Source organism: Heloderma suspectum, chromosome Z (genome assembly GCF_057233095.1).
Source record: "Heloderma suspectum isolate Gila_16-S chromosome Z, 16-S_ref, whole genome shotgun sequence".
NCBI lineage: Eukaryota > Metazoa > Chordata > Lepidosauria > Squamata > Helodermatidae > Heloderma > Heloderma suspectum.
In genome coordinates this window covers 1,673,395-1,687,157 of record NC_139476.1, presented here as the reverse complement: position 1 = coordinate 1,687,157, position 13,763 = coordinate 1,673,395, and the positions used below count along the sequence as shown (strand labels likewise).

Below are 13,763 nucleotides of genomic sequence, written 5' to 3'. Positions count from 1 at the left end.
GCTCAGCGCCGCGGCCGCGCATGCGAACTCTTCTCACAGCGGCCCACGGCCTCTTCCATCCCCGCGCGGCGGCGGCGGGCGAGGCGAGGCCCGGAGGCTTCGCTTTGAGGCCGGCGGGAGCCGCTCCCGTCGCGGGGCCCCGGTTGCGGGCAGCGAGGCCGCCGCGGGTCTGTCACGACAGCCGCTGCCGGAGCGGCGCCGCCATCTTGTTCCCCATGTTTGAGGCTTCCCGCTTAGGCCCCGCCGAGGCTTCTCATTGGCTGGGAGCGCCGTATACGTCATCGGATGGCTTGACGGCTTGGCTAGCGAATAAGTGACGCCGGGTGGGGACGAATCCTTTGCATGGACAGGTTGAAAGGGCACAAGGTCTCCGCCTCCTTTCTGGACCCCGCCTACATCGCTCATTGGATCGGTGGCACGTCAGCTGACTGACGTCTTAGTGGGCGGTTCTGCCCCGCTCCGCCGCCTCCGATAGGCTGAAGGAAGTCAGAGGCTTTTTGTCTGCAAACTGGATTATTTCCGGATTATTTTTGAAACTCTGGTCCATCTGAAATCTAATCGCTTTTTTTTTTTTTAATTTTCCTTATATTTATGTCATTTACATCCTGATTTTATGTTTACATGTTTTCATTGCATCTACATCCTCCCTGCATCAGCACGGATTGCTTTTTTTTTTTAGTACTGGTTGCATTTTCACTTTTTTTTTAAGTGCCTATCTTCATCGCATGTCTAAGTGCCTATCTGGATTGCAACCCCCTTGGAGCGAATATTCATTTCAATTTAGTTTAATCTGTATGTTTTGATTGCATTCACACAGCCTTTTTTCTTTTTAATTTGCATTTAATTCAACCCACGCATTTGCTCTGAGGCCACCCCACACCTGTTCCGCTCGTCTTATGCACCTTCCAAATTCGTGCCTCGGGAACGACAACTCCCATCATCTGACCACTTGGCCAGGCTGGCTGAGGCTGATGGGAGCTGGAGTCTCAACATCATTTGGAGGGCCACAGCTCCCCAACCTCGGGAACTGTGACGGTGAATGCTCATAACACACAATGGAAAACTCTAGGACTTGATGAGAAGTATTTCTCTTCCTCTGCTACCCACCCCAAAGCAGAAGCAAATGCTGTCTGTGCCCTCGAACAAAGTCAAGAGATTATTGTCCCTGTACGGCAGGTGGGCTGTGCATACCAAGGCAAGCAATATTGGGTCCCAACAACCCTGCAGTGCAGTCCAGTGCAATCCTCATGTCTTTGCAGGGGAACAGGATCGAGCTGAGCAATGAACAATAATCCACTAATATCACCCTTTTTAATTTCCCCAGACTCGGGGGCGGGGCTACTGGGTCTGAGAAATGGTGCAGGGGGAGGGGCTACAACCCCCATGCTGGCTGGGGATGATGGAACTTGTAATCCAGCCCACACTGGGGGCACCAGATTGAGGATGGCTACCCTGCAGCTTCTTTGCTGTGCTACACACAACCTTGCTGAGCCTGTAGACTCTGGCCTCATCCGTCGGCCAGCGACCAAAGGCTGCTGAAAGGCTGCACCCCACCCCCCTCCCAAGAAGACCATAGCAAGGGGAAGACCAACCTGGCCCCATCCACTGGCTAGAGGGGAAACAGCTGCAGGGAGTTTGTTTCGCCCTTCCCTGCCAGAAAGAACACCTATGAGAACTTTGAAACCAAGAGCTGGTGCCCGAGTTTTTTTTTGCTTGCTTGCTTGCTTGCTCCCTCCCAATCCCTTTTCCATTTTTGTTGTGTCTGTTAAGACTGTAAGCCCAAACGCAGGGGCTGTGTTATTATTAGCCTTTATAAGCCTGTCCTGGGAGTCTTTTTGGAACAAAAATGCTATAAAAGAAACAAACAAACTTGTAGAATTTGTATTGTATTGATAGATATCAATTGTACTAATAAAAAGAAAGGTTCTATACACACCCAAACCGCAGTTTAATCCCTCATAGCAAGATGTCAAAACACGTACACACCCCGGGCACTGCGACACATTTGTTTGCTACATGGCCGCTTTGCAAAGAGAGGCTCCAAGCCTCAGATTCCTTCTGTCTGCTTCTGCCACCCCACCCCGCTCCCCGATTCAAGCTGGTCACACTATGGCTTCAATTTCCGGCACCTCCTCTTCCTCCAGCATGCTGTACGAAGCGTGGGTTTGAAACGGGCGCTGGAGTGGATGGGCCAACAGCTTGGCCATGCAGTTGTGCAGCTCAACAGCCGGGCCCGTCAGAGACACTTCGTACTTGTAATTGGTGCCTTTCGCATCCAGGTTGCTGAAAAAGGCAAAGGTCTCCTGGACACAGAGAGAGAGAGAGACCCGTTAGCAGAGTCTAGATTGTAAACAGCTTGCAAATGTCCCCACTTCATATGGCGTTTTGTTCGAGTGCGCTACTAGCGAGGTGCTTCCCCCCCAAATACTAGCAGCGTGCTTTTTTTATACTAGCTGCATGCTTTTCCGACCACACACACACACACCCCGCACGCGCACGCACACACACAGAACCCCAGCAGTAAATAATTTGGGATGGCACAGAGAACAGAACAGAAAATCATAACCTAATTTAAGAGCAAATCCACATGTATCTTTTCAAAATTGGGGGCAGGGGAGAGAAACAGACCCTGGCACCAAAAGGAGCAAAGTGCAGTGTCCCAAATTAATGTGGATCAGATAATGTGGAACACACCTTCCCCACTGGGACTCTCTGCAGCCTATGAAATGGGTCTGTCCCTCTGCCCCCTGCGTTTGTCTCCATTGTTCACCCAGACAACAAGCCACTCGGGTGAGTTCTGGATTCCTCTCTCTCATCTGCCTGGTGGGCTCTCTGCAGATGTGGGGCAACACGTTTTCAGAATACACACACACACACTCTTAACACAAGTCAGACGTTTGGTCCATGAACCTGGAACCTTCTGCATGCAAACAGAAGGTGCCATTAATAATACTGTAAGATGCTAGACCTCACACTCCTGAATAAAGGGCTGGTTTTAAATACGAACATAGGAAGCTGCCTTATACTGACTCAGACCCTTGATTCATCTATCAATGTTGTCTACGCTGATGGGCAGTGGCGGCTCTCCAGGGTTTCAGGCAGGATTCTTTCCTAGCCCTTCCTGGAGATGTTGCCAGGGTTCAAACTTGGAAGTTTCTGCACGCAAAGTAATAAAAATCAAACAAGAAAGCAGGGGTTCTGTCAAACTGAACTACAGCACGCCGACCCCGCATGCACATACAGGTATTTTCCTTGCTTGGCTTCCGATGAGAGGTGAGCACAGGCCTCCTTGCGACCGCCTCCTCTCCCCCACCAAGTCTGATCCAGCCGGGATCATCTTCCGCCAGCGAAACTCAGACAGACTTTACCTTCCAGCTGGTTTCCTCCTCTTTCTCCTCCACGCCGTTGTGGATGTACAGCACGTCAAAGAAGTAGTAAGGGCACTGTAGCATTTTCTGCAGGAAGGGAAGAATATGCCGACGCCAGCATGAGCAGTAATGGAATGGCCGGCTCCAGGAGCCATGTGAAATAAGCCGACAGACGTTGCTAGCCTGCACAACATTTTTACTAGCTTGACAAGAGTAGTAGGCTGCACTTCTGTGCTGCATCCAGTAAGGAGATGCACATTATTGGCCCCTTAGCAGCCCTTTAACAAACAAACAAACACCTTTCTATCAAGTGGATTGATGGAGAAGGGACGGAGCAATCTAGCCCTCCTCTACACTCACCTGCATGAGCCTCCTAATTGCCCATGGTGACCAGGGGAGTTGTTAAATACAAGGCTGGGCTTGAGGATAACATCCCACGAGAATTTTCATGGGAAAAGGGGGAATAATACGGAAGCATGCACCTTCATCTGGTCTGTCACGGACACCGGCGGCTCGCAAGCAGGGCGGCTGTACACCAAGATGGTTCTGACCACGTAAGGGGGTGGGATGGTTTGGATATTCTCCGTGACAGGCAGCTCCGTCTTCTGCTGTCTGTATGGAAGGAGAGTGCGTGAGCGCGTGCACCAGATAATTTGGTCTGTGGATTGGGATGGATCATCTCTTAATGCCCAAGAGGGACCTGCCACAAAGTTATTTTCTTGTGGTGGCCATTTTCAGTCCACAAAGGCTTACATCTGGGGTCTCCAATGCTCCTGGACCCCTCTCTATGCATTCCTTCAGAAGTTTTAAAAAATAAACTTTAAACTCAAGAGGCTGGCATGCTGCAAAGTGAAGGGCTGCCCTCCAGCGCCACTTTCATTTGGGTTCAAAAGAGAGGTTTTGTGGTTTGGAGCTCAGACTCCACCTCTGCCTTTCACTTCGGTTCTTGGAGACGTTACTTTTCTCTTAGCCTCACCAATTTTGCCTGCTGGGGAACGAGTGTTTTGTGACCGGCCATGCCCCACTGTGGCAGCCCTTTTAACAATGGGCAAGACCACATACCCCTGGCAGCCATTTTGTGAGAGGGCCCATGACTCTCAAAATCCCACATGTGCCCAAAAATGCTGGGGCTCCTGGCTTATGCCAGAACAAATTTATTAGCTGTTTAGATGCCACAAGACTTTGGGACTGTTTTTCCTGCTGTGAAGCGCTTTGCAAATCATTCTGGTTGAAAAGTGCTATATAAATAGCGTAAAAAAATAGAAGTATAATTAATACATATAAGTAAAGGCAGCAAGACTCCATACTGGCAGTCTCAGCAGACAACAGTAGATGGACCAAAGGTCTGACTCTGTATAAGGCAGCTTCCTATGTTCCTATTTAAATCGGCTCTTTGTTTAGACCTATGAGGACCGGAACCCCTTTTTTTTTTAGGGGAATGGCCATAGCTCAGGGATAGAAGGGCCCAGATTCAATCACCAGCATCTCCAGTTAAAAAAGGATCAGGTAGCAGGTGATGGGAAAACCCTTTTCCTGGGAGCCGTTGCTGCCAGTCAGAGCTGACAATACAGGATGCTGATGGACACAGGAGGGGGTGCCTTCCGGTTCAAAGGAGGTTACATATGGGCCGGAGGCCCTGCTTGGCATGAACACCCTGAGTTCAAATTCCTCCCACCCCTTATTAAAAAGGATGTCACGCGACATGGGAGGCTCCTCTGGGGAGACAGTTCTGGGCTATCTCGTTTATTTATTTGATTTACACCCTGCCTTCCTGCCCCAAAATGGCCCTCAATGCGACCAGATGTGCCAGCGGCATGACTCGGTGTAAGACAGTTTCAGGTGCGCAATACAAGGTCTATTTGTTTACTATGTCCTGGGTTTGTTTTTAAATATAGATGCGTGTGTGTTGTTAGCCATCTCGAGCTGGTTACGAATCGGGGGAAAAGGAGGCGCCCTGCCTTGCTAACAGAGCACTAAAACATCCCGAGACCAGCCAGGTCACAGAAAGGAGGAAGCAGACTTACACAAGGTTGAAGAGACCTTCCAGATCTGGGAGAGGAAAGCTAAGAGCCATTGCCGCAACACATCAGCACCCCCCCACTGGTGCTACGGCCGTGCGTCAGTCCCAGCCCAGCTCTGCAGTCCTCTGAAACGGGGGTAGGCAGGCGGCCTGGTGCGCTCCAGATGTTTTGAACTACAACTCCAATTAGCCCCAGCCAGCATGGCCATTAGTCAGGGATTCTGGGGATTGGGATTCCAAACATCCAGAGGGCACGGCGTTTACTGTACCTCCTCCAAAGCATAAGGACAGCAGGAAGAAACAGCCCATATGCCATATTCTACTACTACGATTAAAACTGTTCTAAAGCATAAGGAGAGCAGGAGAAGGAAGTCCACATCTAGTAATACTTCTAATAATACTTCTGCTGCTATTAATACTACGATTAAAATTGCTTTAAAACATAAGGTGAACAGCAAGAGGAAGCCTAACACTTCTGTTTCTAATACTTCTGCTACTAAGTCTACAGTCTACTACTAATATTTCTACTACCACTACTACTTCTGCTACTAATACTATGATTAAAATTGCTCTAAAACATAAGCAGATCAGGAACAGCAAATCCACATCTCCTAATATGTTTACCACTAATACCTCTGTTGCTGTTACCACTAATACTTCCACTAATAGTACTACTTCTACTATTGCTAATACTGCACCCTAAAAATCCCCGCATCATCCCAGCTGTAACCCAGACATTTAAAGATGAGCCAAATTAGAACACCTTGGAAAGGGGTGGGCAGATTTCAGGCTTATAGGGATCTATCTTGAGGGGGGTTTCCTATGCACTGAGGCTATTATAACCAGCTCAGGGAGTTTTAATTAACTTGTGGCAACATTATGGCCTCCTAAATTATCAACATGCCCCCAACCCCACTTTCTTGTCCTGCAGCCCCGCGGGTTTTTGGCGGGGGCGGGGGGCTGTGTGGTTGCCCAAAAGGATACTGAACGACTTGCACACCACAGTCTCCAGGTCATACAAACAGCTGCAAACTTCTCTGGGGTCAGAGGTGAAGCCGGAGAGCTGCAGAGAAGGAATTGAGATACCCGCTTGAGCTTCCACACCGTTCGACTTGCAGGCGTGGCACAAGCAGAAACCATGATTTTTAAAAGCGGAAATAGGAACGAGGATTTATTAAGATTCCTACATCGAGTAGTGGGCTGGTCGAGATGACTTTCACGGTCCCTTCCAACTCTAAAATTCTGTGATTTATTTTTAGTTGTGAGGTTTTATAATCCACCCATCCTCCTCCATGGTCCCCCCTCCCTCGTTTTATCCCACAACAGTCCTGACAGGTAGACTATGCCGAGAATGTATGACTGTAAGCTTCATAGCCAGATGGGAATTTAAACCCAGGTCTCCCCAGCAAGGGACCACTACCGGCCCTTGGGACATTTTGGCCTACAACTCCCATCAGGCCCAGCCAGCATAGCCAATGAGAAGGGATGATGGGACAAGTAGCCTTCAAACAGCCCACCCCTGCGCCAACCATTGCACAGCACAGCCACCAACCTCTAAATCTGGGGTGCACAACCCCCAAGGGCAAAATCTGGCCCTCCAGGGTCCCCAGGTGGCCACGTCCCTTTTCCCCAACCACCAAGTGCTGGTTTCACCCAGTTTTCCCCCGTTTTTCTAAAAGATACTTGCAGGAAGAGCTTCAGGCGACAATATGCTGGCATTTTTAGAATTCTGGCCCCACCCACTGCTGAAATGCGGCTCCCGAGACCTTCTCTGAAACGGAATTCGGCCCTGGGCTGAAAGCAGCTCAACCCCCTTGGCCTAAAAGTGTCAAGGTGAAGACAGAAGCATATCCTAGCAAGGGCCAAAGCCAGTGCTCTCTTGGCCCTCAAAAACCAGGTTTCCCATGATGCTTTCCTGTGCTGCATAGTGGATGCCATCTGAGGATCAGGGTTCGAATCCCCTTGTCAGCCCTGAAGCTTGCTGAGCAACCCTGGGCCCGTTTCTGTCCCGACCAAACCTTCCACAACGATCTTTTCGGGGACAGAACAGCGTAACCCATATCCGTGCATTCCCCCTCATGAGCCGAGCAGAGAAAGTGTGGGATATGAATGTGAATTGTTGTCGTCATCATGAGGGCCAGAAACATGATGTCACCTTTCTTTCTTACGGGATTCTCAGAGGAGCATGTCCTAGGCCATTTCACTCCACGGCAGCCTGGAGAAACAAACAGGAAGCCCCAAACCCAGACGTACCCACGTGACATCGTTGTTCACCACCACTAGCGCGAATTCGTGGCTCTTGTCGATTTTGTGTTTGGTCCGGACGAACATCTCGATCATCTTCTGGGAGATGTTCAAAGCATTGGTTTTGGACCTTCCAGGAGGACAGAAAGGCACATGAGCTATATTCTCTGAGGAAAAGCCATGGCTCCATGGCAGAGCTCCCGCTTTGCATGCAGAAGGTCCCACATTCGACCCCAGGCAGCATCTCCAGGGAGGACTAGGAAAGAATCCTGCCTGACACGCTGGAGAGACAGCCTCTGCTGCCAGTCAGTGTTGACAATATTGGGCTGGATGGACCAAGGGTTTGACTCAGTATAAGGCAGCTTCCAATGTTCCTATTCCAATCAGCCCTTGATTCAAAACCATGAGGACTAGAATCTTGCTTTATTATTAAGAGAAGGGTCACAGTTCAGTGACAGAGCCCCTGCTTTGCATGCAGAAGGTCCCAGGTTCGATTCCAGGCAGCATCTCCAAGTACAGCAAGGAAGAGTTCTCTCCTGAAATCCTGGAGAGCCACTGCTGCCAGTCAGTTGCCACCTTGAGTACCATTTTGGGTAGAAAAATGGGCTACAAATAAAAAAAACATAAATAGTGGGGTAGATGGACCAGGGGTCTGACTTGGTAGAAGCCAGCTTCCGATGTTCCATCTTAAATCCACCCGTGATTCAGATCCATGAGGACTGGAATCTTTATTTATTTTTAGGGAAACAACAGCTGAAACCCTGAACAGCCGCTGCCAACCAGACTTCTCCTGGAGCCCTCCAAGTGTGATGGACCACAAATCCCAGCAGCCCCCCAGCCAGCATAGTAGATCTCCAGATGTTTGGGACTTCGGCTCCCAGAAGCCCATGCCAGCTTGAAGTCCCGTGCTGGCCTAAGAGGGTCATACCCATTTTTAACTTCTCAAAGTCTCATACAGCAGGTGTGTCTGCCACGCCACAAAAAAATAGAGAGTTCTCCCTTGATCTTCTTTCTTAACTGGGCCCCCAGAAAAAAAAAAAATGCTTGCCCCTGCCCCGCCAGGAGGAAGGGCGACCACTCACCCATTGAATGACTCCAGTTTAGGGTGGGACATTTCCTCGGAGAGGTCCAAGCAGATGATCTGAGACAGAGATGCAAAGACATTAAGAGAGGACCCGCTCCCACCTAGGGTATCTTTTATTCTCTTTGATGCCTTTATTTTTATGAAGGCATTCCTCAATCTGGTGCTTCTGGATGTGGCAGACTTCAACTCCCATCAGCCCCACAGGTCACACTGGCGGGGGCTGATGGATGTTGCGAGTCCAAAAAGCACAGGCTGCCCACCCCTGTACTACACAATAAGAGATGTGAAGGCTTGGAACATAGGGGGATACGATTCCGTCCCCAAGAGGTCCCAATTTTGCAGAGAGTCGGGGGAGAGAAATGGCTGTTTTGGAGAAAATGGGTGGGGGCTCACTACTCACCACTTTCTCCGGGCAGTTCACCCGTGGTGTTCGAACCTGGAACTCAGTGGGTGGTGCTGGAGCCACCCAGCTTTTGCCGTTGGCGGCCGGGGCCGGGACGCTGGCGCTCGGCGGACTGTCGGCGGTGCTGGCCGCCTCGCCTTCCCCTTCGCTGCGGCTGCCCACGCTGGCCTGGGCACTCAGGGTGCGGTCCTCCGCGCCCTCGGGGTTGGAGCGTGTCCTGGGGCGCTGCTCTGCCGCCACCTTCTCCTCCTCCTCCTCCGTCGCACTGCTGGGCTCTGAGGTGTCCATCAGAGTTCCGCGGTCCAGTGGTGAGTCCAGGATTGCGGGGATCTTGGGGGGCTTTTGGACAGGATACAAAGGCACACGGCGCGGGATAAAATGCCTGTTACAACGACGGGTTGAGTTTGCATGGCACCTCCACCCCCCCCAATTGCTTTTAAACTTGGCAGAAATATAAAAATAGCAAGCATATAAAAGCAGAATCCAACAAGCCGGGTTTCCCCAACTACAACTCCCATCATCCTCAACCAGCAGAGGTAGGGAACAGTTTGAGGAATGCTGCAATGGGCTAAACCTGCCTTCCCCTGAGGTAGTGCCCTCTTGACTACTAGCATCCCCCAGACAGCTTGGGGGTTGTAGTCCGACACATTGGGAGGACACCTGCTTGCAGGAGGCTGATGCAGACAATACTGAACTGGAGCAATGGTCTGGCTGGGTATAAGGTCCTTTATTCAGAACCCTGAGGACTAGAATCTTCCTGTGGGAAGGACCGCAGCCCCGAGGCGGTGCACAGACACCACCTGCAAACCGCAGGCACCTTTTTGCATGCAGGAAGGAGGGATCCAAAGTGAACCAATAAACAAACACATCCCAAGTCTCCAAGACAAAAGTCTACGGCGGGACGGGAAATACGACAAAGCAAACCCACGAAGCACCTATACAAATACAGGTCTGAATTAGACAGCCGCTTGCAAAAAAAGGAAAGTTGGACCAAGTTGATTCGAAACGCCGTTCCTCTGGGCCGTTTCTTATTTGCACAGATTCAAGCGCTTTAGAGTTTTCTGCAGTTTTTGCCAAACATTCTGCAGCCGCTCTGTAAGCGAGGAATTTTCAGAAGATTATGGCTGAGAGTGCAAGCCTATGCACGTTTAGACACAAAAAGTCCTACAACTCCAGCATCCCCAAGGTGCTGAGAGCTGTAGGACTTTTTTCTGTCTAAACGTGCACCCTTGGGCTATATCCTATACCCAACTTACCTGGCGGTACATCCTGTTGAACACTTGAGCAGGTACAGATAAGATCACACCGCTAGAAGCTACCAGGATCTTTGCAGCAGTTAAAAAGGTTCTGGATTAATTTGGGGTGACTTTTACTTATGGGAATATTGCTACACCACCCCAAATATACGCTAAATCCAAATCCCTGTATATATCCTATTTAAACAGTAAGAGACAACTGCAGTATAACATTTTATAATAATTTCCCTTAAGAATAACACACAGAGAGGTTGCCAGAGCTTTTGTAACCTAAGGAAAGCCTTTTATGAAACAGGACGGGGTTTTTTGGCCGGAAAGGAACTAAGGGCCGACATGAAAGCGGCTTATATAATTATACATAGCGTGGAGAAAGTGGACTTAGAATCATAGAATCATAGAACAGTAGGGTTGGAAGGGGCCTACAAGGCCATCGAGTCCAACCCCCTGCTCAATGCAGGAATCCAAGTCAGAGCATCCCTGACAGATGGCTGTCCAGCCTCGTCTTGAAGGCCTCCAGGGTGGGAGAGCCCACCACCTCCCCAGGCAATGGGTTCCATTGTCGTGTTGCTCTGACACTCAGGAAGTTTTTCCTGATGTTCAGCCGGAATCTGGCTTCCTGTGATTTGAGCCCATTATTCCGTGTCCTGCACTCTGGGATGATTGAGAAGAGATCCTGGCCTTCCTCTCCATTACAACCTTTCAAGTACTTGAAGAGCGTGATCCTATCTCCCCTCAGTCTTCTCAAGGCTAGACAGGCCCAGTTCTTTCAGTCTCTCCTCATAGGGCTTTGTTTCCAGTCCCCTGATCATCTTTGTTGCCCTCCTCTGAACCCTCTCTGGCTTGTCTGCATCCTTCTTAAAGTGTGGTGCCCAGAACTGGACACAGGACTCCAGATGAGGCCTAACCAGTGCTGAGTAGAGGGGAACTAGTACTTCCCGGGATTTGGAAGCGATGCTTCTATGAATGCAGCCCAAAATCGCATTGGCCTTTTTTGCAGCCACATCCCACTGTTGGCTCATCTTCAGCTTGTGATCGACAACAATTCCAAGATCCTTCTCGCTCGTCGTGTGGTTGAGCCACGTATCCCCCATCTTGTAACTGTGCCTTTGGTTTCTTTGTCCTAGGTGCAGAACTTGGCATTTGTCCCTATTAAACGCCATTCTGTTGTTTTCTGCCCAGCGCTCCAGTCTATCCAGATCACTTTGAATTTTGTTTCCGTCTTCCAAAGTATTAGCGCTCCCGCCCAATTTGGTGTCATCTGCAAATCTGATCAGCATTCCCTGCTGATCAGATTCAAGACTTAATTCAAGACTTAATTCAGTCTTGGTCTCAAATTCTCCTGCGTATTTTATTTCTTCACTTGACCGGCTCGTGTCACCGGCAAGACGAGCTTTGCAAGAGCTGAGCTGCCGCATCAAACCGGACAGCCATTGCAAGAGCTCACTAAATCCCAAATTTACCATTGGAAGGCAATTACGTCTTGTTGGTTCGCAAACCGCCTGGGGAAGCTTAGGAGGGATACAGAAAACACCACTTACGGAATCCAGTGGCTCTAAAATCCTTTGCAGCTAAAAGAAAGTTGGTATGGGAAATAAGGCTGCACTCCTCTAGGCACACCCAGCAAGAAGTTGGAAATGATGAGGAAGAGAAGCTTTTTGCACCACAAATGGCATTCTTTGCTCCATCATCAAGACCAGTTTCTTTGCAAATCTCCCATACACACACACAGGATTTTGTTCTCTCCTATTTTCCTTGCAAATCACTCACCTGGGCCCTCTTGACGCAAACTGGACGGTGCTTTGCAAGCCACCTGCAAACACAGAACCCCCAGCCAGCTTGCAAAGCCCCTTTTTCCAAACCGGGCCGGAAACGTGTTGGAAGGAAGGGATGAAACCTGCCCCGCCTCCGCCGCCGCAGGGGCTGCTGGGACTTGTAGTTTCCATCTAAAGGCGAGGCAGAAGCGCTGGAGTGTCGCCGCCGGAGCGTCCTGCAAAACTTCGGCGTGCTCCATACATTTTCCATGTCATTTCCCTGTTTTTTTATTCAAAAAAAAAAAAAGAAGCAAAACCAAGACAGAAGCCATGCCCACCTCAGAGAGGGCTCTCTGTCCATGCTCAAAGGAACTCTTGAGTTTTTTTTCCATAGTTGCTTCCTATCAGAAGGTTCCTATCAGACGATACCACCCTAATGGCAGAAAGCGAAGAGCATCTGAAGAGCCTCTTGTTGAGGGTGAAAGAGGAGAGTGCAAAAGCTGGTTTGAAACTCAGCATTAAGAAAACTAAGATCGCGGCATCTGGCCCCATCACCTCCTGGCATATGGAAGGGGAAGAAATGGAAGCAGTGACAGATTTTACTTTCTTGGGCGCCAAGATCACCGCAGACGGTGACTGCAGCCATGAAATTACAAGACGCTTGCTCCTTGGGAGGAAAGCTATGGCCAACCTAGACAGCATAGTCAGAAGCAGAGACATCACCTTGCCGACAAAGGTCCGTCTAATCAAAGCTATGGTTTTCCCAGTAGTAATGTATGGCTGTGAGAGCTGGACCATAAGGAAGGCTGAGCGCCGAAGAATTGATGCTTTCGAACTGTGGTGCTGGAGAAGACTTACGAGTGCCCTGGACTGCAAGGAGGTCAAATCAGTCCATCCTAAAGGAAATCAACCCTGAGTGCTCATTGGAAGGACAGATAATGCAGCTGAAGCTCCAATATTTTGGCCACCTAATGCGAAGAGCAAACTCCCTGGAAAAGACCCTGATGCTGGGAAAGACTGAAGGCCAAAGGAGAAGGGGACGGCAGAGGATGAGATGGCTGGATAGCATCACCGATGCAATGAATATGGACTTGAGCACGCTCCGGGAGAGAGCGCAGGACAGGAAGGCCTGGCGTGCTCTGGTCCATGGGGTCACGAAGAGTCGGACACGACTGAAGGACTGAACAACAACAACGACAATCAGAAGGGAAAGAGCCCCCCTTGAAAGGGTACTGCCAGAAGGCACGCTCTCTGCATGCGCTCAGCGTCCTTTTTTTTTTAAGCCTTTGTTTTGTAGCAAAAGTGAAGACCTTCAGGCCAGATTGGACCTTCATGGGGTCCCAATTCAGTCCACTGGCTTTCCCCAAACGGCTGCACCCCTTCCCCTGGTCCCGCCCTTTCCCCCTACTGCCGAGAATTTGGTGTCTTCCCGGCTTTTGTGCAGTTTCCCCCACTATTCTAAACGGAAATGCCTTCCTAAGACTTGCAGGAAGCTTTAAGATATAATATGCTGCCATTTTTTGGTACTGCCGGCCCTGCCTCCACTTCTGGAATGCGGCCCCTGAAAGCTTCTCCGAAATGAAATGCAGCCCTTGGGCTGAAAGAGGCTTGACACGCCTGTTTTGTAGGGAAAGCAC

General features: G+C 50.0%; 1 protein-coding gene across 1 annotated transcript; it reads right to left on the bottom strand.

Moving 5' to 3' along the window:
- Positions 1-21: 21 nt before the first annotated feature.
- Positions 22-12,240, bottom strand: LOC146333461 (BRISC and BRCA1-A complex member 1-like). Its single transcript, XM_084825963.1, has 9 exons — positions 12,143-12,240; positions 9,117-9,458; positions 8,715-8,773; positions 7,642-7,762; positions 6,373-6,451; positions 5,393-5,417; positions 3,851-3,980; positions 3,369-3,455; positions 22-2,303 (listed from the first exon to the last, which is right to left on the bottom strand). Exons 2-9 carry the CDS (start codon positions 9,405-9,407, stop codon positions 2,103-2,105), a joined length of 993 nt encoding a protein of 330 aa, XP_084682089.1. The 5' UTR covers positions 9,408-9,458; positions 12,143-12,240; the 3' UTR covers positions 22-2,102.
- Between the last annotated feature and the right edge of the window lie 1,523 nt (positions 12,241-13,763).

What these genes read in the sequence shown, in the direction of transcription:
- LOC146333461 (XM_084825963.1), bottom strand. Translation starts at nt 9,407, where the DNA reads ATGGACACCTCAGAGCCCAGCAGTGCGACGGAGGAGGAGGAGGAGAAG. An exon ending in TGAACAACGATGTCACGTGG is followed by an intron (nt 6,452 to 7,641) that starts GTACGTCTGGGT and finishes CCTTCTCTGCAG; the next exon opens with CTCTCCGGCTTCACCTCTGA. An exon ending in TGTGGTGTGCAAGTCGTTCA is followed by an intron (nt 5,418 to 6,372) that starts GTATCCTTTTGG and finishes TTCCTCTCCCAG; the next exon opens with ATCTGGAAGGTCTCTTCAAC.